This window comes from Pyrus communis, chromosome 10, assembly GCF_963583255.1.
Source record: "Pyrus communis chromosome 10, drPyrComm1.1, whole genome shotgun sequence".
NCBI lineage: Eukaryota > Viridiplantae > Streptophyta > Magnoliopsida > Rosales > Rosaceae > Pyrus > Pyrus communis.
In genome coordinates, this window is record NC_084812.1 from 3,387,452 (window position 1) to 3,409,631 (window position 22,180).

The following is a 22,180-nucleotide window of genomic DNA, read 5'->3' on the forward strand; positions in this document are numbered from 1 at the left end:
AAAATGCGTTTGGATAACCTAAGATTGAACTTGTGTACGAACATAGTGACAATCGACTTCAATGTGCTTGGTTCTCTCATGAAAAACTGGGTTGGAAGCAATGTGCATTGCAGCCTGATTGTCACAGAAAAGGGACATGGATTGATGATTGAAAACACCTAAGTCACACAGTAAACCTTTGAGCCAGATTAGTTCACACGCAGTAGATGCCATTGCCCGATATTCTGCCTCAGCACTGGATCTTGCAACGACAGTTTGTTTTTTGCTTTTCCATGAGACAAGGTTGCCTCCCACAAACGTGCAAAATCCCGTTGTAGACTTACGATCAATGGAATTGCCAGCCCAATCTGCATCACAATAACCTGTAATCTGAGTGCTTGCATTTTTCTTCATGATTATACCACGTCCCACAGAACCTTTTAGATACCGAAGTATCCTTTTGACTAGGTTAAAGTGCTCCATCGTGGGAGAGTGCATAAATTGGCTAACAATACTGACAGCATAGGTAATGTCGGGCCTTGTGATGGTCAGGTATATCAACTTACCAACCAACCGCTGATAATAACTTATGTTTGGAAGAGATTGACCCTCTAAGCTGACTTTAAGTTTAATGTCAAGAGGTGTAGGGACCGGTTTAGCATCACTCATGTTTGCTTCCTTAAGGAGATCCAAAACATATTTGCGCTGGTTAAGGAAGAAGCCCTTGTGAGATGTAGCCATTTCGATGCCAAGGAAGTATCTCAGAACACCAAGATCTTTTATTGCAAAGCGTTGCTGAAGGGAGTGCTTGAGTTCTTTGATTTCTTTAGGGTTATCTCCGGTGATAATCAAGTCATCAACATACACAAGAACAACCAATGTACCAGCGGTGCCTGAGCGTACAAATAAAGAGGAGTCCGCATTGCTTCTTCCAAAACCAACACTGATAAGGACTGAACTGAGCTTAGCATACCAGGCTCTCGGTGATTGTTTAAGACCATAAATTGATTTGTGCAGTTTACACACAACATCCTGTTTTATGACTTTGAGAGTGACCCGGTGGTAATCTCATGTAGACGTCTTCTTCAAGCTCACCATGTAAGAAGGCGTTTTTTACATCCATTTGGTACATAGGCCATCCTTTGTTGACAGCCACAGACAAGAGTACGCGCACTGTGTTCATCTTTGCAACGGGGGCAAAGGTTTCCTTGTAATCCACATCAAATGTTTGAGTGAAGCCACGGGCCACTAATCGTGCCTTGTGTCTTTCAATAGACCCATCCGAGTTGAATTTAATTTTGTATATCCACCTGCAGCCTACTATCTTCTTTCCTTTGGGCAGTGGCACAATGCTCCAGGTTTTATGTTGATCTAGTGCATGCAGTTCATCCTGCATTGCTTGCTGCCACACTTGGGATTGGTTAGCTTCTTGAAATGATTGAGGCTCTTCATGCGCAGATATATTACTCAAATAGGCAGTGTAATTATGTGACAACTTTTGATAAGAACAGTAGTTGGATAAGGGGTGCTTGAGCTTGTACGTAACAAAGTCTTGCAGTCTTGCTGGTGGGTGCCTCTCACGAGTTGGATTTCGTCGAGGTATGGTAGGAAAAGACTCTTCTGAAGGTTCTTCAGGACCAATACTACGTAGAGTTTCATCTTCTACAAGCATGTTGCTGTCGTCATATGAATCCGGTTGATTTGGAGCCACAAGATCCATTGTGTGAGTTTGATCACCCGCATTGTTGAGTATCTCAGTCCTTGGCAGTGGAAACATGTTCAAGATAATCTCCCCCTGACTTGTACTATCCAGAGACTTACTGTAATAAGAGTTAGTTTCATGAAATTGAACATCCTTTGAAACAATTAATCTCTTAAGTTGTGGATTATAACACTTATACCCTTTTTGTGTGGACGAGTAGCCAAGGAAAATGCATTTAGTTGCCCTAGGATCAAGTTTGTCTCGATGTAATGATTGAACATGAACAAAACAGATGCATCCAAAGACTTTAAGGTGAGACAAGTCCACCTTTCTGTTCTTGACTATCTCCATTGGGGATTTGAACCCCAAAACCCTACTAGGTAATCTGTTGATCAGGTAAGCTGCTGTCATGACGCTTTGAGACCAAAAACGTTTTCGTACATTCATTTGTAACATCAATGCCCTAGTTTTTTCAAGGAGATCTCGGTTTTTTCTCTCGGCAACACCATTTTGTTGGGGTGTGCCAACACAGCTAGTTTGATGTATGATGCCATTGTTGCTCAAATATTGAGTCATGACTTGGGACATGTATTATGTGCCATTATCAGACCTTAGGGTTTTGATTTGAGAAGAAAAATGATTTTTGACAAGGTTGTGAAAGTCCTTAAACACTTCCATCACCTCATTTTTTGATTTTAACAAATATAACCAGGTGGCTCTTGAATAATCATCAACAAAAGTTATGAAATATTTATAACCATCAAAAGATTCATTTGTTGGTCCCCATATATCAGAGTGTACAAGCTCAAAAAGATGAGAAACTCTAGACATCGAAGACCCTAGAGGTAGTCTTGTTGCCTTTGACAAATGACAAGTTTCACAGTGGGTTGATTCTTTGCCTAAGTCAGGAAATAAGGTGGATAAGATAGGTTGAGATGGATGAGCTAGTCGTTGGTGCCACAAGGTGGAAGCTTGAATGGAGGTATGGATGGACTTTGACTTGGCATGGAACCCACAGGAAGAGCTTTTTGATATGTAATAGAGACCATCAAGGTAAAACCCCTCACCAATCGTCCTGTTGGTTATACAATCCTGAAAAATGACAGTTTTTGGTGAAAAAATGGCCAAACAATTTAAGGAATTTGTGATTCTTCCCACTGAGAGAAGTTGAAATGGAAATGATGGGACATATAGGGCCATAGACTCTATTTGATCAGATATCAGGTGGATTTTTCCCTTTCCTACAATCCTAGCACCTTCACCATTAGCAACAGATACATGTGAAGGATTATGTAGTTTCTCAAATCTATGTAACTTTGACATTTGATTAGTCATATGGTCTGTGGCACCAGAATCTACAACCCAAAAATCATGTAACTCATTTATTTTAAGAGCAGTTTGGAAAGCAGTTACGATACCTTTCAAGTCTGTCTGAGGTACATAATCAGCATCAGCTAAAAAACCTGCAAATTTGCCCATCAATGCAGTAGTACTTCCATTTTCATGATCAACCGATCCATCCTCTTTTCCCTTCTTTTTTTGGAGATACGCTGCGAACTCATTTAAAAGGATGGTAGGATTTGCAGTGAACTGTTGATAGGTATCAACATTGTTGATAGATGAAGATGTTGCAGTGTTGGCACGAGGGTGTGCTCGACTTGTCTTTGGTGCGGATTTATCCTTCATGAAGTCAGGTTTGAGTTCTGGATGTAGGATCCAGCACTTGTCTCTCACATGCCCGATGTTGTCACAATGTAGGTACTTTAAATGAGGGTTTTTTCCTTTATATCTTTTTTCATTTGTCAGGTAAGCCCTAGCTTTTGTCACGTTGGTTTTTATACCATTGTTCATGACTTTTCTCCTTACTTCCTCACGTTGGATAGTTGCACAGATACTAGTGAAGGATGGTAGCTCCGAGTTCATGAGAATGTGACTTCTCAAATCCTCATATTCTGAGCTCAAGCTAGACAATAATTGAAAATTTTTATCTTCTTCAGTTCTTTTAAGGAGCACAGAGAGATCAGTTGTGTGAGGTCTGTACACATCTAACTCATTCCACATGCTTCTCAAAGAACCAAGATGTTGAACAAAGCTTTTACCTTCCTGCTGTATGTTGGAGATATCCTTCTTGAGTTGAAAGATGCGAGCTGCATTGTTTTGATTTCCATACATCTCCTTCACGGTGGTCCAAAGGATGAGAGACGACTCGGAATAGCTGAAGATTTCAGCAATATTCCTTTCCATAGAATTTAACAACCATGACATGACCAGTTGATATTTACATAGCCACCCTCCATATTTTGGAGAAGAAGCATCTGGTGCAGGTTGACTGCCATTGATGAAACCGAGTTTGGATCGTCCACCGAGAGCAAGACTAACAGCCCTTGCCCATGGCAAATAATTAAACTCATTCAATAATACTGAACTGAGTCGTTGGTTTGGATTGATATCCATTTCAGAAGCGCTTCCAGATGAAGAAGCAATGATACTTCCATCTGCCATTGTTTTTGAAAAATAAACACAGCAGATTCGATATACAGAACTGGCTCAGGATGATGCCCGCTCTGATACCATGTTGAGTGTTTTTTTTATGTATATTTCATGTCTGAAACCATTACACAATGCAACATATATGGGAGAACCGAAAGCAACAAAATGATGACATCCAACATAATGATGACCTCCAACATAATGATGACACATCCAATCCCACTAATCTTAATCTATTATCTATATGGGAGAACCGAAAGCAACAAAATGATGACCTTCAACATAATGATGACCTCCAACATAATGATGACACATCCAATACAAACACTAATAACCTAACTTTTATTTTAATTTTTAGTTATATTCGAGGGAATTCAATCCTAAAATTAACCTAAACTTTCATGAAAAATCTAAGTTATAGGTAATATCAAGTGCTTGGAAGACTACTTTGTTGATATTGTTGTTGACAGGACTTGGTCAGGTCTACTGCAGGAGTCATGGCCATGTGGTGTTTCAGATACAGCCGTTCAAGCGAGCTTTTCTCGAACATGCGAATACTTAAACTAAGCGATGGAGCTAGAACCCGTGACATGGATCGTTGCCATGAAAGTCCTTCTCGTTAACGCACCATACTGGAACGTATACCATCAAATCAACAATGGCATGCATAGCAAGGAGCTATATATTGAAACATCAAACTTGTTAATCCAAGGCCACTTCTCAGCATCCAAAACTGATATATACAACATACCAAGGACAAGGATTAAACAACGTTACCTCATAAAACCTGAAGTAAAAAGGAAAATAACAAAAGTAAGCATTATTAACACAATTTAGAAAATCTTAAACGAAGTGCAACCGAGTGAGTGAGCTTCAATCTGAACAAATCGCAACTGAGAGAGAGCGAGCTTCTCTCTTGAACGAATCACAACTGAGAGGGCGAGCTTCTCTCTTGAACAAATCGCAACTGAGATATATATGGCTCCATTGCAGTTCCTATATATCTAAAGCAACACATTCGGCAATGGAAGAAGTTATCTGGAGGAGTAAACTTATAGCTTGAGCTTCAAGTAAATGATTTGACAAGTCCAACAGAGAAAAAATTATCTTGGTTCTACCCCAAATCGAATATGGATTGGATCAAATCAAACAAATGCTTCTTTTTGACTTTTTGGCATAGGTGAAGCGGAACGAACTAAGATATATATGAACCATGTCCCCAAATTAAAAGGATATCACACTAATAATCTTTGTAGTTTATCTCAATTTTCACGTTCATCGATGTAATTCCATTTTTCTTTAACATAAACTAAAACTTTTCCAACTCGTATCTTTATGGGGGTATAGGAGTGAAGGAGAAATCGAAAATGAAATCAAAACTAATAAACTGTGAATAAGGGTGAACGCTCTTATTAAATTGAGATACAAGTTCCTTGCATCCAAACTAGGTTTTTCAAAATGGACAGGGATCATCTCCGGATCTCTTCCACCAAATCTACCAATACAGGCCCTTAAAATTTGATCCACTGGCTAAAAATAGGGGCCATTTAAAAGTTATAATAACTTTAACCGTTAGATCAAATTTCAATGGTTCAAATTGGTGGATTTGAGGAATCTGAGTATTCCTTTTCCTTGCAAAATAATGATGACGTGGACAAGAATGAAAATATCAACTCATTTAAAATGCAAACAAAACTAAACTCCAAGGGAAAAATAATAATAAAAAAAGTTATAGGGACAAAAATGAAATCCAAATAATTACAGGGACTATTAGTGCAAATTGACCCTTTATATCAACTCAGTCATCCATTAAACCACCGCCCAAGCTCATCTCAGAAACGTTTTCCAAAAAACAAAAAAAAAAAAATTCTCATCTCAGAAACCCTAACGCTGCCAATCAGGTTCGCATTCGATTCTTTCCCTCCGCTATTTTATTTTTCCAATTCAATTTGTTCTTATTTTTCGCGCGATCGAAGGTTAGGGTTTTTCATAATTCGTGTTCTAATCGCGTTCTTAGGGTAAATTAATCGTAAATTATTGCTTTTTTTTTATTAATATTTGATTGTTAATTTGAATATTTTGAGTTCAATCTGATTGGGTATCGACTCAAATCTATGAACTCGATTTATTTGTTTAGTTTTAAATTTTTGTTATTCGAAAGTTTTGAATTTTATTTATTTATTTTGGTACCCTGTAAAATTGGAACAGTTTGGGGTTGGAGGAGGAGGAGATTATCGACCATGACGTCTCTGAAGGAGCTGATTCCGCCGCCGGCGGCAACCACAACGACTTATTACGACCACTCGAATGATCCGTGGTTCAAGCAGCGGTTCAGTTCGGCCGAGGCAGAAAGATCTGCAGCTGTCGTTAAACCTAATCCTGTGCCTCAGTACTTGAAGCGTCAAGGCTTTGTTCCTAGGAAGGTGGAGGATTTCGGGGAAGGCGGGGCTTTCCCAGAGATTCACATTGCTCAGTACCCTCTTGGCATGGGCAGGGACAAGTTGTCGAAACCTGGGACGAAGATTCTTCCAGTTTCGGTTGATGCGAATGGGGAGATTGCGTATGATGCTATTGTTAAGCAGAATGAGAACTCGAGAAAGATTGTGTATTCTCAGCATAAGGATATTGTGCCGAAAATTTTGAAGGATGCGGAAGAGGAGATGGAAGAGGATGAGGATGAGGAGGAGCAGAAGGCGATTGAAGAAACGACGGCAGAAACAAAAGCTGCGCTTGAGAAGATTGTGAATGTGAGATTGAGCGCTGCACAGCCGAAAAATGTGGCCAAGCAGTCGTCAGAATCGCAATATATCAAGTATAAACCGTCACAGAAATCGGAGGCATTTAATTCTGGTGCCAAGGAGAGGATTATCATGATGAACGAGATGCCTGTGGACCCACTTGAGCCTCCAAAGTTCAAGCATAAGCGTGTTCCAAGGGCTTCTGGATCCCCACCTGTCCCGGTCATGCATTCCCCTCCTCGGCCAGTGACTGTGAAAGACCAGCAGGATTGGAAGATTCCACCTTGTATTTCAAACTGGAAGAACCCGAAAGGGTATACAATTCCATTGGACAAACGTCTTGCAGCTGATGGAAGAGGCCTTCAAGATGTTCAGATTAATGATAATTTTGCAAAGCTCTCTGAGTCTTTGTATGTTGCGGAGCAGAAGGCTAGAGAGGCAGTTGCTATGAGATCTAAGGTTCAGAAGGAAATGTTGATGAAGGAGAAGGAAAAGAAAGAGCAGGAGTTGAGGGCATTAGCTCAGAAAGCTCGTTCTGAGAGAACAGGTGCTGCGCCCCCTGCGGCTGTTCCAATGGCTTCTGACAGAACAGCCATGGATACTGATATGAGAGGGGATTATGAGCGTCCAACAAGGGAAAAGGAAATGGATTATCCGAAGGAGACAAGAGAAAAAGAAGAAGAGAGGATCGGGCGGGACAAGATCCGCGAAGAGCGGCGCAAAGAGAGAGAAAGGGAGAGAAGGTTGGAGGCCAAAGATGTAGCAGTGGGAAAGAAAAGTAAAATTACGAGAGATAGAGATCGTGATATTAGCGAGAAAGTTGCTCTTGGCATGGCTTCAGCGGGAGCAGGCAAAGGGGGAGAGGTTATGTACGATCAGAGGCTATTCAACCAGGAGAAAGGAATGGACTCCGGGTTTGCCACTGATGACCAGTACAATGTTTACGACAAAGGCTTGTTTACTGCTCAGCCGACACTCTCAACTCTATACAGGCCTAAAAAGGATGCTGATAGTGAAATGTATGGCGGCGCTGATGAGCAGTTGGATAAGATTATGAAGACTGATCGCTTCAAACCCGACAGAGGATTTGGAGGAGCTGCTGAGAGGGCAGGGCCAAGAGATAGACCAGTCGAGTTTGAGAAGGATGCTGTGGAAGAAGCTGATCCATTTGGTCTTGACCAGTTCTTGACAGAGGTGAAGAAGGGCGGCAAGAAAGCGCTTGATAAGGTTGGAACAGGAGGAACAATGAGAGCAAGTGGCGGCTCTTCCATGCGAGATGACTATGAAGGCGGCTCCAGCAGAACTCGTATTGGCTTTGAAAGGGGTCGCTAAGCTGTTCGGAACTGCCTTTTTCAAAGTTGATCTGTATTAACTCTTTAAATTTACGTATCTATTTTGGTCTCGTGGAAAGTTATGAATGTGGCTCTTTAGTTCTTGACAGCAATTGGCTGCCTAAGTTTGTGGAGATAAACCTTCATACTTCTCTTTGGAATATGTCATAGGTATTGCATAATCTCGGAGTTTTGATTCCAAAAAAGCCATCATGCACTCTTCGGGTTGCTTTATAAGGTAAAGAATGTCTGATCGAACGTTGCGAATACACAACGCGCAACCTACGAGTGTGCACGGATAACAGATCAACAATGAAATGGCAATGCGAAGAGACTTTCGGTGTGCCGGCGACACTACTTGTATCGGATCGTGATGTCGATACACTAAAAAATTTCTTGGCGATGTGGAGGTTGATGGAGAAGTAAATCTAGTATTACATCTGTAAGTTTAAGGCACCTTCTCGGCATCCAGAAATGATGCAATCAAAAAGTCATGCACTAAGGATTGATAAATAATAGATTCAAAATTACACACATAAATTAGAAGGATTGAAAGGAAAAGAAGTAAGAGGAGGGTGGTTTAAATAACTTCAGAAAACAACACGGAAAATTCGTTTTAATCAATTTTCGAGTGAGTTCTTGAGCCATCCATGATATCGAAATCTATCACTATTTTGCGGAGTCTCTTTTCAAATTCGGCACTCTGACACTCCGGAAGCAGCCTCCCGAGCAACAGTTTTCCTGCATACAACATCCATGAAAACTCGAACATTACAAATAAGTTCATTTTGAGGAGGCAATGCCATAACCACTGGGACATAGTCGAGAAAGAATACCTACATTGTAATTTTGTATTTCTGGTGGTGCTCCATGAAAATTATGTTGAGAGAGCTGAAGCCATGAAAACTTTTATGCAAACATATGAGAATCAATTTGCTCGATATTTGGGAAGATTTGTCTCAGGGTAGTAGCATAGTTTGGCGACTTTGCCTGCAATACGAGATGCATGACCAAATATAAATAATTTTAAAGCATATGAAACACATTTATCAACAAGCCAAACAAAGCATATCAACACAGAAAGGAATACAAAACCAATCATATATTTATGCACGTTGTCGTTATCTGTTTAACAGTCTTCTACTCTTCTTCGTTACTTAAAATTAATAATTCTTCTCAATCATTTACCATACGCCAGTTCATAGACACAAAGTATGGTTTGCCTTCATGCTAACCCTAAAGGATGTAAACATTTATATATATATATATATATATATATATATATCAGCTGATCCACACCTACGAAATCTCACAACCACTATTCTTCCTTTTTATCTAACGGACTCTGCACTTTCAACAGACATGTATACATATCAGAATATTGCTGCAGCTGGTAGTACGTTTCGCCCCTATACTTATTTGACCAAAGCATTAGACTTGCATGAACTCTCGCACCACTTGGCATTTATGAACACGCTAATTTTAAACTTCCTTAAACGGAATCTAAGCATGTTAAATGAATACAACAGTAAAACTTAAAATATAGTACGTTTGCAGGTTACAGATAAACATACACATGGGTTTTTTTCGAGATAGATGGTAGTGAGCTTCTCTCTTGAACCAGCAAGAACCTCGGCAAAGCCTTCAAGTGACTCTATGCTGTTGTCATTAAGCCATAGATCTTCTAACCTATAACACAAGATTCCCATAAGAAGGTAGAAACGACAAGACCAACATCAAACCCAATAGCGACAAAGAGGTCTAATACATACATTGTTAGGCTTTCTATACCCTCCACCGATGTTAGCTTATTATTTGATACATCCAGGACACGTAGGTTGACTAACGTTGAGAGGCCTTCCATTTTCGAAATGCCATTATGGCTCAAGTACAACTCCTCTAGAGCAACGCACTCCTGCAAAAGGTGGAGCGATATAAATTTTCAATATTTATACAACAAATGCATTTGAGATTTCCATCTCACACAAATCGTGGTGGCAAATCACTTACCTCAAATCCCGCCATCGAAGTTAACCGATTGCTTTGCAAGCTCAGCTTCTTGATGCATTTCAACCCACACAAATTCACCACCTTAATCCGATTCCGCCCCAGCCACAGCTCCTGCAACTTTGTCAAGTTCTGCAAATTCTCCATCACCTGATTTGCATTTCATCATGCAATCAGAACAGGCCGGATGCTAGTTTTGCTACACTATCAATAATTTTCCATGTACATAATCTCAAACGCTCAATAGAACTAACCCGCAATCGATTCGAACCGAGCTCGAGAATCAGAAGCTCGTGGAGGTGCTCAATTTCTTCAATCTTGGTGACTTCATTTTTCGACACGTACAGCTCCTTGAGGGTACTGGTGACCTTGGACAATCCATGTAACGACGTAATCTCGTTGAACGAAACGTCGAAAACCAGAAGCTTCGTGAATATGCTGACATCAGGTATTTTTCCGAGCTTATTATCCCTCAGCACCAACTCCTGCATCCCTCAAAACTGTTAATTTTCCCGGGAACCAAACAGACAGCCAAGAAAATCACATTCAATCTTATTTTCCCGGGAACCAAACAAATCACCGACAAAATCACATTTAATTTATTTTCCCGGGAACCAGACAAACCGCCGAGAAAAACACTTAACTTTTTTTATTTACCTCGAGACCGGAGAGGGCGTCCCAGCCGGAGATCGGTTCGACGGCGGCGTCTTCGATGAGGTTCTGGCGGAGAGAGAGCTTTTTGAGGTTCGAGAGGGTCGCAATCCGAGGGTCCAAACCGGTGAGGCGGTTCGCCGTCAGGTCTAACTCCGTTAGACTCGGTGATAACTCGACCGAGTCGAGGTCGTGGAGTTGGAAGCTGGTGAGATCGAGGACCGTCGAGGACGGATCGTCGTCCGCCGTCTGATCATCGTGATCTACGGGATTCTGACCCGGCGGTGGCGTTTCAGTCTGGTCGGCCATTGAGGTGAACGGTATACGCTCTAACGCTACCACTCGTGTTGCGTTTTTTGGTTGGTTTTTATTTCCCAGATATTTTTATTTTATTTTTGTCGCTTCTGCTTCGCAGCCGGAAAGTTTTGGGCCCCTCATATGGGCCGGCCCAATCGTAAATTGTTGAGTCATGTTTAACTAATAAATCCATCACTTGATTCCTTGATGACTTTAGAATTTATCTTCTTGAAATTTAATGGCATAATTATTAGAATTATTCTAATTATGGTATTATCTTGTGTTTGCTAGCTCATGAAACTGTATTAATTTTAAACTTCTTTTATCTTTATTAACTTGTTCAAAATAAGTGGTAAATTGAATTGGTGGTTGAGGTCTTATTTTTTAACCCATTGGTTCAGGTCTAAACTATTTTCTCGTTTTAGTATGGAAAATCGTGTATGCTATAACAAAAAAAGGAATATGATTCTCTATGGATCGATTTTATTCGGATCTTCCGAATATTTTATTATGTCAGTTCAATTGAAAATTAAACGATCACAAAAACGTTCAAACGACCTTGACGCCATCAGAATGAGAAGAAGCTGCGATGATAGCAAAAGCTTTGGGATCCTTTGCCTTGAGATCAGCGACAATGATGTTAACGGTAGGAGGGTTGAGAGGGGCGCATACATCAGAGAAAACGACGACATCGTTGGGATTGTAGATGAGATTGATGGTGCCTTGTTCAAGGAATGAGAAGAAGTTGTGATGGCTTCGCGGCCTTGTTCCAAGCAAGGCATGCAAGCAATCTTGAATGATCTGAATGGAAATGATCCGAAGATGATTATTTTCCTGAAAAGAGCTATAAAATTATTTAACCGTTACAAGATTATCTCCCTTTTTCATTATTTATTTTTTAGGACGTATTTTGAAATCAAGAAAAAAGAGAAGGAAAAATAAAATAAGAAGGAAAACAATGTCCCCTGACGCGTGATTTGAAATGAGGAGATCACACGTGCCGCCCTGATTTGAACCCAAAACCAAAACCCCCCTCTGTCCTTCTCTCTCTCTCCTCCCAATCAGAGCAAGCAGCCATGGAAACGATACTTCGAGACTGTGTCCAGCACAGTCTCCGTGATTTCATGCACCGGAACGCCATTTTCGTATGCGAACGCCTCTGCGCCGAGTTCCCTTCCGAGGTACCTCTTATCCACCTACTCTCTCACTCTCTCTTTCGTTCATCGCCTGCTTGTTTGGTTGCCGAGAAAATCCCAGGAAAGAAAGACAAAACGAGGGATATGACGTATTCGGAATGAAATTTCTTCTTTTTCTGGTGTTTGGGGGAACATTACCGCTTCTATTATCTTGATCGACTCTTCGTGTTTAATTTACTAGTAATTTGTGAAAATTTTACTTATGCCTGAGTAATCTTAGTGTTCTGTAATTTGAGAACTAGGGTTTTGTTGCTTTAGAATCTTTAAGGATATTTGTATTTACCCACAGTTCACATTTTTCTTTTCTGGAATAAAGTGCTTTCTTTTAAGGTTAATTAGTTACTTTCAGTTTTTTTATGAGCTTTGAATTATTGGAGCTCTGGACTGCAAATTGTTTATGGTAGCTCTTTTGGAATGAAGCATAAAGGTGTGGCCTTTTAGATAATGGGGTTTCTAAATGGGGTTTACTTACTACATTGGTGCTATTTTTGTTAGCATTAATCGGATCAGTTATGGGATTTTCAGAAGTTAACATGAAATTTGTTATATGGCAGACGAATTTACAGTTGTTAGCTGGCTGTTACTTGCAAAGCAACCAAGCTTATGCTGCATATCATATTTTAAAGGGTAAGCAAGTCATATTAAGTACTCCCCTTTTTTTCATTGTGGGTTTTCGTTGCTAATTTATTATTTCCGTCATAGTATTTCTCATCCACATGGACCTCTTTTCTTTTTTCTGATGTTTTATGAAGGAACACAAGTGGCTCAATCCCGCTACATGTTTGCACTATCATGCTTTCAGATGGATCTTCTAAGTGAAGCAGAAGCAGCGTTATGTCCTGCTAATGAGCCTGGTGCAGAGGTATTGAACTCTATTTTATTTGGAGCATGATTCTAAAGTAATACTTACATAGTTGCTTTTTCAAGTCTTGCTTCCTAAAACATTTTTCATTGTTTTCTACATAATAGGGGTTGAAATGAATGGCATTAACCCTTTAGACATTATGTAATTTCTGCTTAGTGTTCCAAATGTTGATATTGGTATTCAGTTTTCAGCCTGTTCATGTGGTTTCTAACAGCAGATGACTTGCTCATTATTCCTTTGGCAGGTTCCAAATGGCGCAGCGGGTCATTACCTTTTAGGGCTTATATACAGGTTTGTCTCCTGTCTTCTGGAGCTTCTGTGTATGCGTTACCTTTGTTACAGGGATACTTTATAAGTTTCTTGAAAAGGATTTGTTTGTGATGATGGTTAAATTGATGTAATCAATCTATTTTATGAGGCTGAACCAAAAAACATGCGCACATGTAAGATGTGAATTCTAGTAGCAATGTTGTTGTTCCTCCAAGAAATATCTTTTGGGTCTATAGGTTTGAATCTTCTTCCTTCTAGTAGTGTTAGGTGAACTATTGATGGTGCTTCTGAAATTCTTCTGATTGGCAAAGTATCCTCTTCTAAACTGATCCCTCTGTCTCTCCGCTTGCATGTTTCTTGGGATAGAGGACTTTGTTGTGTTATAATAAGTTAGGTATGCTACCTTTAGTTGAATTTGTAGCATCTTGCAACTACTTAAGTATCTCTTTCTGTACTTTACAGTAATTGTATGCTGGATTGTATGATTTTATTGTACCTCTCATGATTTTATTGTTTATAATTGGTATTGTTCTAGGTATACTGACAGAAGGAAAAGTGCCATCCATCACTTTAAGCAGGCTTTGACTATTGATCCTTGTATGTGGACTGCTTACGAAGAGCTGTGCGTATTAGGTCTGTACAGTGTTACACACATGAAAATAATAGTGTAGGCAGATTAGAGCCTTTTGTTCTATACGAATGTACTTTTAGAGTGGCCCCCATGTCCACAATTTTACTTTTGGACGTTTTTTATTGATATAATTTTGGCATCTTGTGAAAATAATACAGTTTTTTTGCAACTGGTTAATTAATGGTTTTACTAAATCAAAAATTCTGTGTTGATTATTTATGGCGATTTGTTGCCTTTGGATGCATATTTAAGTTGAGGCTTTGTATTTTCCGTTGTTTCAGGCGCTGCTGAAGAAGCAGCTGTAGTTTTCGGTGAAGCTGCCGTTCTTTCCATACAAAAACAGTATCTACATCATGGATTAGCTTCTCAAAGTTTACTTACCCTGAATGAGGACTGCAGTTTAGTTTCTGGCAGGAATTTTAGCTCCGAAGATGTTGGCCAGAGACAATTGAAACATGTTCAAGGAAATAATATAAGAGATTTGTCTGGAAATTCTCATGTTAGTTTGGGCGGAGTGTCTGGTCATCCTGTAAATGGCACTTCTGGTTCATCTTTCTTTAACACTCCTTCCCCAATGCCCATGCAGGTATATATAAGTTGTCCCCTCCAATTTTTCTCTAGCAGCCCTGCATTTATTGCTGTATATCTGTCCTTTCTACCACTGCTTACTCTTATCTTACTATTGGTATCAAATGATATTAGGTCTGTTATGGCTTTGTAACTATGTGTCTGGACCACTTCAGTTAGGTTTTGTCTTGAAGGAAGTATTTGGTTTCTTTACTGATGTGTTTGGTCTCTTTGTAATTAGACCAATTAATGTAGGATAAGTGCAAATATTGCCTACAATTGGATATGCCAGGCTTTAGGATTTGGAAAGTTGTGGTCAAAAGACATAAGGCTGTAGGAGAAGAGGTTTATGATTTGTAAATCAAAGTATGGTTTGAATATGGGTCAAAAGGAGGGAAGGAGGGGCTGATTTGAGGAAACCTGGTTGCTGAAATTTCGCACAGCAGGCAGCTAAGGTTCCCAATCAAGACACCTACCCAATAAGCACATTGCTAACCAAGATTCATAAAAAAATCATTTTACTCCTTTAAAATCTCTGAAAACCTTAAAGCAAAGATAATTTGAAGAATATAAACTTATGGGAATCTGGTCCTGCAGGCTACTGTTATGTATAAGCACCCACATCTCTAAAATTAAGGACCAAATCTAAAACAAATTCAATGCTAGAGTCTTTAGGACATAATCACTCAATATATACGATTTAGTTGTCATTTCATGTTGCTTGTGGGTACCTGAAATGAAACATTGAAACTTATATTTGTCAAAATAAAAATATGAAATTCTTGTATCATCACTGATCTGTCCCTGTTTGCAGTTGTCAGGTGTTGCTCCACCAGCTCTCTGTAGAATTGGCCAGCCAAATGGCCCAAACCTGAGCACAGGTACTGATAGCTCTCTGAAGTCAAATGTGAACTCTACAATTCAAGCCCCCAGAAGAAAGTTTGTTGATGAAGGAAAACTCCGCAAGGTACAGGCTCCACTTATTCATAATTCAAATAATTTTTTTTTCCATGGATACAATTCTTAATGTCACTGATTTCGTACTTTTCCTTGCTATACCTTAACTATTTGAGTACATGTAATGTAGTTCGGTATTGTTTGAATTTCATGTGCGTCATCATGTGAGTCTATGCTTTCTTGTTTTTGTGGTTTAATGTAGGCTTACAATGAGATTATTTATTTGGTGGTGATGTTGCCTTTGGCACCTTATTTGAGTAATTAGTTATAATGGGTTTTCTTGTCTCTGTATATTACCTGGTGACATTTTCATGTTGTTTCTGGAATGTTGAGGTCAATGACTTCTTACGATTATTTGCCTTCCCTTTGCAGATTTCAAGCAGGTTGTCTTTTGATTCTGGCAACCGGCGGAGCAATAGACTTGCTGCTGAAGCAGGGGCCAACACTAATGTCAGTGCCTCAGTGACAGCCGGAAATGGAACTACCAATTCATCTAAATATCTTGGAAGTTCCAAGCTGAGCTCTGTTGCACGTTCCTTGGCAAATCGCAAGGGGCAGCCATGGCCCAATGAAAATGTTGATGAAGGTGATGCATCTTCTCATTTCTCAGTCATTTGGTGAACTATACTACCATATAGAGATTAGCAGGCAAAGAAGCCATTTTATCACCAATATACTTAATTTCTTCTCTTCTATTAATAGAGAAACAACAAATTGCGTTATAGTGATTCAAGTCTTTTCACTTCCTTTGTTCATATAAGTTTAATAGCGTTTCCTGGATAATATAAGTACAAACTTTCCGCTCAAGGATACTCTTGATTTTTCTACGCTTGTTATGTCCAATGGATTTTTTGCTAATAGTTGTGAATTCCAAACTTGGGTCCTATTTAGGAATGCGCAATGAGACATATGATGATTCCCGTTCAACAACTGCGACAGTAGCTTCTGGTTTTACTCCTAGTGATACTAGATATCTTGAACAAGAAGGAGCAACCTTGTCAAGTACTGGTGGTATTATCAACGTTTCAAGAGTTGCCACTGGTGCTTCAGAAATATTGAGTCTTTTGAGAACCCTCGGGGAAGGCTATAGACTTTCCTGCATGTACAGATGCCAGGTACTACTTGGTTACCGTGGAATAAAATGAATTAATATTTTTTCCTAGGTTGAGGTTGTATTTTGTTATCTAATATTGACTGTGTTGCGCAGGATGCACTCGATGTCTATCTCAAACTTCCATACAAGCATTACAATACAGGATGGGTGCTTTCCCAGGTAGTTTCTTTTTTATAGAAAACTTGGCTGTATTTCTATGGTCTCCTGCTGTGATGACCTTGTACACAGCACTGGATTCTTAGTACAGGATTCCATTCACCGATTTTCTGCTGTTGGTGGATGTCTGTATAAGTTAGTTAGCTGGTTTCAAAAACTAAAAGGAAAATAATATCTTTCTTATCAGATTTGAAAAACACGGGATTTTCTGCTATTTGTTTGATTTCCCACTGTCATCAGAACTTAATTAATTTGTCTTGTCATGCGTTTATCTCATCTTTAGACTTATTTCATTCACACACTTCATATAGTCTACCATGATTTTTTGATACCAGATGAGTGGTACGATTTGTCAGTCTTCATTGCTTTATTTGTAATTAGTTCATTCTCTCTTTTGTTACACTTCAGATAGTCTTCCATGATTTTTCTATACCTAAGCCTATGTTTTTCAATAATTTCATGTTCACCACACCAACTCAAATCCCTTGCAGCTGCTCCTTTGAATGATTTTTGCCCTTACATATTCTAATACTTGCATATAGTTGACTATTTTGGCATTCTTCAATTGCAGGTTGGAAAAGCTTATTGTGAATTGATAGACTATTCAGAAGCTGATCGGGCCTTCAGTCTTGCCCGTCAGGCATCACCTTACAGTTTAGAAGGGATGGACATGTATTCTACAGTTCTTTATGTGAGTCCCCAAATTGATGTAGCTCAAAAAAATTGTTTTGTCTTATGACTTGGATAAAAAAAGTGTTGTAGTTTCCAGAAGATGCTTTCGTTATACATTAGATGGTCAGTTGGGTTGCTCTCCTGTCCAGCTAATCCTTCTGAAATCAAGCTAGGCACTAATTTTTCGTTGTTGTGTGGCTAAGCTTTTCTCTGTACTTTACTGTTAATAATTGCTGTGCACTGAGAGTATTCTTACTCTTTGCAGCATTTGAAGGAAGATATGAAGTTAAGTTACCTGGCTCAAGAACTGATATCAACGGACCGCTTAGCTCCTCAGCCTTGGTAGCTATATCATAATTTTGCGAAATAATACATCATTCAAACCTCAATTTTCTTTTCAGTATCTCTTGTCAGTCATAAAGACTTATTTCTTTCTTATCGAATGGTATTGCAGGGTTGCAATGGGAAATTGCTATAGCTTGCAGAAAGACCATGAAACTGCTCTGAAAAATTTCCAGCGAGCTGTTCAACTTAATCCAAGATTCACATATGCGCATACCCTTTGTGGTCATGAGTATGGACAAGACTTTTCCTTCCCTTCAACCTTTAATTCATGAAATTGAAGTTCCTCGTAATTTGATGGTTAGTTCCGACCTTGTATCAGATAGTTACGTTGTCGTGGAATTATCTATCTGCAGATGTGTTGCTCTAGAGGATTTTGAGAATGGAATAAAGAGTTATCAGACCGCACTTCGTGTTGATGCAAGGCATTATAACGCCTGGTATGGCCTTGGAATGGTTTATCATCGCCAAGAGAAGTTTGAGTTCTCGGAGCATCACTTCCGGACAGCTTTCCAAATCAATTCACGTTCTTCTGTTATTATGACTTATCTTGCCTCAGCATTGCACGCTTTAAAGGTTAACATTCACAGATCCATTCTAACTTTACGGCCTAGAAATCTTTTTATTTATGAAATGGTTTTTATTTTTTTATTCAATTGTCTGAAATGTGTTTATATCATATGACAGAGAAGCGAAGAAGCTCTAGTGATGATGGAGAAGGCTATTAGGGCTGACAAGAAGAATCCACTTCCAATGTATCATAAGGCTAGTATACTAATGAGCTTAGAAAAGTTCGATGAAGCTTTAGCGGTCTTAGAGGAGGTTAAAGAATACTCTCCTCGTGAAAGTAGTGTCTACGCTTTGATGGGTAAGATCTATAAGCGGCGTAACATGCATGAGAAAGCAATGCTTCATTTCGGTTATGCATTGGATTTGAAACCATCCGCAACTGATGTCGCTACCATTAAGGTGATTTGAGCATATTTCTTACTCTTTATTAACACCCCATATCAACAACTTTCCATATGTGCTTTGATCACAACACAAGCGTAGCTTTCATTTGCATCTTACTCCAAGGCTCATCTCTTGATTTTCCAACAGGCTGACATTGAGAAGTTACATGTACCTGATGAACTAGACGATGAGTAGATCCATCGTGTCGGAATTCAGTTAAAGAGAACATCGTGCAAGTTATCTGGCTGAAAAAGACGCTGCCCGGATTAGCAGTCTGCTTGTGCTTTCGAAGGTGTATGAATGGCCTAGTTCGTGAGGCTCGCCTGCTCATTCGGGCACCCGCATCCGGTCTGCATACTGTAGAACCTGACCTCAGTTTTGTAGGTGATTCACGTACTGGTAGAGAACAAGATGTGACGCAAGTAATAATAGCTGCTGTATTGTACGGATAGTTGTATCATGATGTTGAAAAACTACTTGTATCATCATCTTTAACCCTAATGTTTATGATTGTAATCTGCCTTGCTCGTTCACCAAAATTGTAAAAATCCATACATGAACTTCCCGTCAACGAGTCTGAATCGTAGAATTTACCCAGATTCAAAGCTAGGGTTCTTTTGTTTATTTCAAGGACACCTTGTGGTACTCACTCTAACTTTTTTCAAGGATCAAAACCGTTTATATTTAGTTCATAATTCATAGATCATCTCTCCAAAAAATTATGTAAATCCAAATTCACCTCGAAACATGGGTAATTACTTTTAACGACTAGAGCTACAAGTCCGACAACTTATCAACCTTACAAGATTTTATTGCCGGTTTTATTGCAGGGTAATACAATACACACCTCAACAGAGAGTAATAAATCACTTTTGTGTTTCCAATTATTCAACTTGGAGCTGGAGAGAGGCTTCCATTCTGCTAGCCATGACTTGCAAGCCAGTGCCGATAAACAGGTCCAGATCCTCCAGCCTCCATCCCTCCACTGGTTCAAATTCATAGTTCCACACAATCGTACACCCGGCGTCCTTCGGCACCACTTGAACGGTCGAAATGTACGAGTTAAACCCAACATTCCCATCTATGATAGAGTAACTAAATGTCATATTTGCTGGGTCTATACTCAGCAGCTTCTGCTTAGTCCAGTTCACCTTCTCTTGGTCTTGGTTCTGGTCACTTTTAGGATCAACCGGAGTCTTGAACCCAGCACAGAACCGCACGCACCCGGCTACCCCCGATGTGCCTTCAACACCAAGGCAAGTTGTGAGAGTTGGGAACCACTTGTGCAGGCCAAAGAAGTCCTCCAAAAGAGGCCAAATTTGCTCTGCATTGGGGCCTTTTAGCTCTGCACTTGCCTTGCCTTCCCATTTCGATTCTTTCTCAAGTGCCATTTGGTTTGCAGGACAAGAAAGCTAATAACAAATGGATGCTTTGAAGAATGTTTATCTCAATAGGCTTTATATAGAGGCTTCATCTGTATAGGAGCTGTTACCAGCACATCACGATGCACCCATTCCTTCTAATAAAAACACATGGAAGAATCACGTGTGAACAATTGTAGAATAACTTTCTTGAAGTGTCAATCACCGCTCTCTATATGCATATAATTTCTAAAATATGAACTTATGGTCATGAGATCTTGGTGAGATAAAGCAGAGTTCAACAAGACGAGAGATATTCTTTTGTCACCAATTCACTATAAGCGTTTATTGGACGGATGATGCCACTAGAAAAAAAAAAAAAAAAAAAAAAAAGAGAGAATTTGTCCAATGAGATGAAGACTCGTGTACCACAAATTTGGAGAAGATAAGGACTGCTCAACAACTTTGATCAGCACCACACGTCAGAGATATTGAGTTAGATTTCCTCAAATTTATGTGGTGGAATTTGAAGATTCTCCCTCCTTTCCGAGGTATACAGGAAACTAGAAAAGGATGCCAAACATCACTATTAATCCATATTTAACAGCCCTGCAATAATGTTGGGATGCAACTGCAGTTGTATTTCAGGCCAATCATACATTGTCACGTATACATAAATGGCTTGGGATGCTTCCGCAATAGCATCTCGTTATAGGCAAGTTTTTATCCTCTTAGTGATCCCCAGTAAGTAGTGATTGATAGTAGGCTTCATCTTGATGATGAGATCACTGAATCAGAAGAACAGTAATTGCAGAAGCAAAGGACCAGCTTGAATGGTAATATTAACTGAAACTGAAACTTTGTTTCTGTAATAGCACCGAGAAAGTAAACATTTTAGTACGTATATATGACTATTTGACGTCAAACTATGACCTGTTCTCGGATCTAAGGCCAAGAAAATGTCCAACGACTTGTAAGAAAACTCGAAATTAGACTGTACAATGTCACTCGAGAAGAAATGCTACTAATTCAACTCACCTTCTACCTCTAGTTTCTTCTGCTTGTGCAGATACTTGTAATGTTAATGACATTTTGTTTCGGCTATGAATCTGAAACGGAACTGCCTCCCTGTGTAGCCTCTTCAACGGTATCAATCCTTGAGATGTCTGAACTTGTTTCCACCTTCGCTTTAATGTCAATGTTCGAGTCTTGTACAGAAATTTTGCTTTTGGCTTCCAAATCAGCACCAGTTGTTCCTTCTTTAGACCCAACTTCTTCATTTACCATGTTTTCGCTGATTTCACTTTGATTGTTAGAACTCGAATTCATTTCCTGATGTCCGGTAATTGCGTGATCACCACCTGTTCCAGTCACTATGGATTCTACGAGGTCATGGCCATCTACTGGCACGCCATTCACATCGTCAAAGCCATGGACCAATGTGTCTGCCACTGAATTTTGGCCCTCAAGAGAGTCATTCTTACTTTCATCACATGAAATGTCCTTGTCAGTGGTACTAGATTCCTCCGATCTCTATGTCTCCTTAGCTTGGCCCCTTCCATTTTCTTGCTCGTCGTGCTTATCTTGTGGTATTTACTCCTTGTCCTCTCCTACGACATCATGATTCACATGTTTCGCACCATCTTGATCAGCGAAAATTGCCTGCGTACCTTCATGCCCCTCTTGGTAATTTTCTTCACGCGAACGAGTCTTGTCGAGCCCCACCAATTCATCATTTCCTTTAACTTTACCATCAGAATTTCTATATATACGAAAGCTTAGCGGATTGGCACTGTTCATTAACAGTGCCCACCCGGTTTTGTCCCTCGCTTGCTGATCAATTTTTTGCCCTTTTTTGGAATTGTGCAGTGAGTTGGCCATTTTGCCCTTTCCCCTTTCT

The 22,180-nt window shown here is 39.7% G+C and overlaps 4 protein-coding genes across 7 annotated transcripts; 2 read left to right on the forward strand and 2 right to left on the reverse strand.

The window, feature by feature from the left end:
• The first annotated feature begins 5,996 nt into the window (after positions 1–5,996).
• On the forward strand, positions 5,997–8,400 carry LOC137747034 (SNW/SKI-interacting protein A-like). 2 transcript variants are annotated; one of them, XM_068487030.1, is made up of 2 exons: positions 5,997–6,072; positions 6,380–8,400. In XM_068487030.1, the coding sequence occupies exon 2, from the start codon at positions 6,412–6,414 to the stop codon at positions 8,239–8,241; it is 1,830 nt and encodes a 609-aa protein (XP_068343131.1). In that variant the 5' UTR covers positions 5,997–6,072; positions 6,380–6,411; the 3' UTR covers positions 8,242–8,400. The 2 variants fall into 2 exon arrangements, with proteins under 2 accessions (XP_068343131.1, XP_068343132.1); XM_068487031.1 differs by having other exon boundaries at positions 6,028–6,147.
• A 315-nt stretch (positions 8,401–8,715) lies between these two features.
• LOC137747035 (protein phosphatase 1 regulatory inhibitor subunit PPP1R7 homolog) lies at positions 8,716–11,239 on the reverse strand. 2 transcript variants are annotated; one of them, XM_068487033.1, is made up of 7 exons: positions 10,905–11,239; positions 10,502–10,732; positions 10,251–10,397; positions 10,013–10,155; positions 9,815–9,929; positions 9,081–9,230; positions 8,716–8,981 (listed from the first exon to the last, which is right to left on the reverse strand). In XM_068487033.1, the coding sequence occupies exons 1-6, from the start codon at positions 11,205–11,207 to the stop codon at positions 9,150–9,152; spliced, it is 1,020 nt and encodes a 339-aa protein (XP_068343134.1). In that variant the 5' UTR covers positions 11,208–11,239; the 3' UTR covers positions 8,716–8,981; positions 9,081–9,149. The 2 variants fall into 2 exon arrangements, with proteins under 2 accessions (XP_068343134.1, XP_068343135.1); XM_068487034.1 differs by having other exon boundaries at positions 9,077–9,230.
• A 971-nt stretch (positions 11,240–12,210) lies between these two features.
• Positions 12,211–19,429, forward strand: LOC137748373 (cell division cycle protein 27 homolog B-like). Of its 2 annotated transcripts, none has more exons than XM_068488519.1 (16): positions 12,211–12,376; positions 12,946–13,018; positions 13,144–13,253; positions 13,501–13,547; positions 14,062–14,159; positions 14,439–14,743; positions 15,539–15,691; positions 16,054–16,267; positions 16,573–16,796; positions 16,889–16,954; positions 17,523–17,642; positions 17,889–17,965; positions 18,078–18,197; positions 18,322–18,541; positions 18,653–18,934; positions 19,067–19,429. In XM_068488519.1, exons 1-16 carry the CDS (start codon positions 12,272–12,274, stop codon positions 19,112–19,114), a joined length of 2,262 nt encoding a protein of 753 aa, XP_068344620.1. In that variant the 5' UTR covers positions 12,211–12,271; the 3' UTR covers positions 19,115–19,429. The 2 variants fall into 2 exon arrangements, with proteins under 2 accessions (XP_068344620.1, XP_068344621.1); XM_068488520.1 differs by having other exon boundaries at positions 12,362–12,376; positions 13,194–13,253.
• A 280-nt stretch (positions 19,430–19,709) lies between these two features.
• LOC137748374 (lachrymatory-factor synthase-like) lies at positions 19,710–20,362 on the reverse strand. Its single transcript, XM_068488521.1, has one exon. It carries the CDS (start codon positions 20,308–20,310, stop codon positions 19,804–19,806), a length of 507 nt encoding a protein of 168 aa, XP_068344622.1. The 5' UTR covers positions 20,311–20,362; the 3' UTR covers positions 19,710–19,803.
• Between the last annotated feature and the right edge of the window lie 1,818 nt (positions 20,363–22,180).

What these genes read in the sequence shown, in the direction of transcription:
- LOC137748374 (XM_068488521.1), bottom strand. Translation starts at nt 20,310, where the DNA reads ATGGCACTTGAGAAAGAATCGAAATGGGAAGGCAAGGCAAGTGCAGAG.
- LOC137748373 (XM_068488519.1), top strand. Translation starts at nt 12,272, where the DNA reads ATGGAAACGATACTTCGAGACTGTGTCCAGCACAGTCTCCGTGATTTC. An exon ending in ATGAAGGAAAACTCCGCAAG is followed by an intron (nt 15,692 to 16,053) that starts GTACAGGCTCCA and finishes TTCCCTTTGCAG; the next exon opens with ATTTCAAGCAGGTTGTCTTT. An exon ending in CAATGAAAATGTTGATGAAG is followed by an intron (nt 16,268 to 16,572) that starts GTGATGCATCTT and finishes GGTCCTATTTAG; the next exon opens with GAATGCGCAATGAGACATAT.
- LOC137747035 (XM_068487033.1), bottom strand. Translation starts at nt 11,207, where the DNA reads ATGGCCGACCAGACTGAAACGCCACCGCCGGGTCAGAATCCCGTAGAT. An exon ending in TCGGTTCGAATCGATTGCGG is followed by an intron (nt 10,398 to 10,501) that starts GTTAGTTCTATT and finishes AATGCAAATCAG; the next exon opens with GTGATGGAGAATTTGCAGAA. An exon ending in CTTCGATGGCGGGATTTGAG is followed by an intron (nt 10,156 to 10,250) that starts GTAAGTGATTTG and finishes CACCTTTTGCAG; the next exon opens with GAGTGCGTTGCTCTAGAGGA.
- LOC137747034 (XM_068487030.1), top strand. Translation starts at nt 6,412, where the DNA reads ATGACGTCTCTGAAGGAGCTGATTCCGCCGCCGGCGGCAACCACAACG.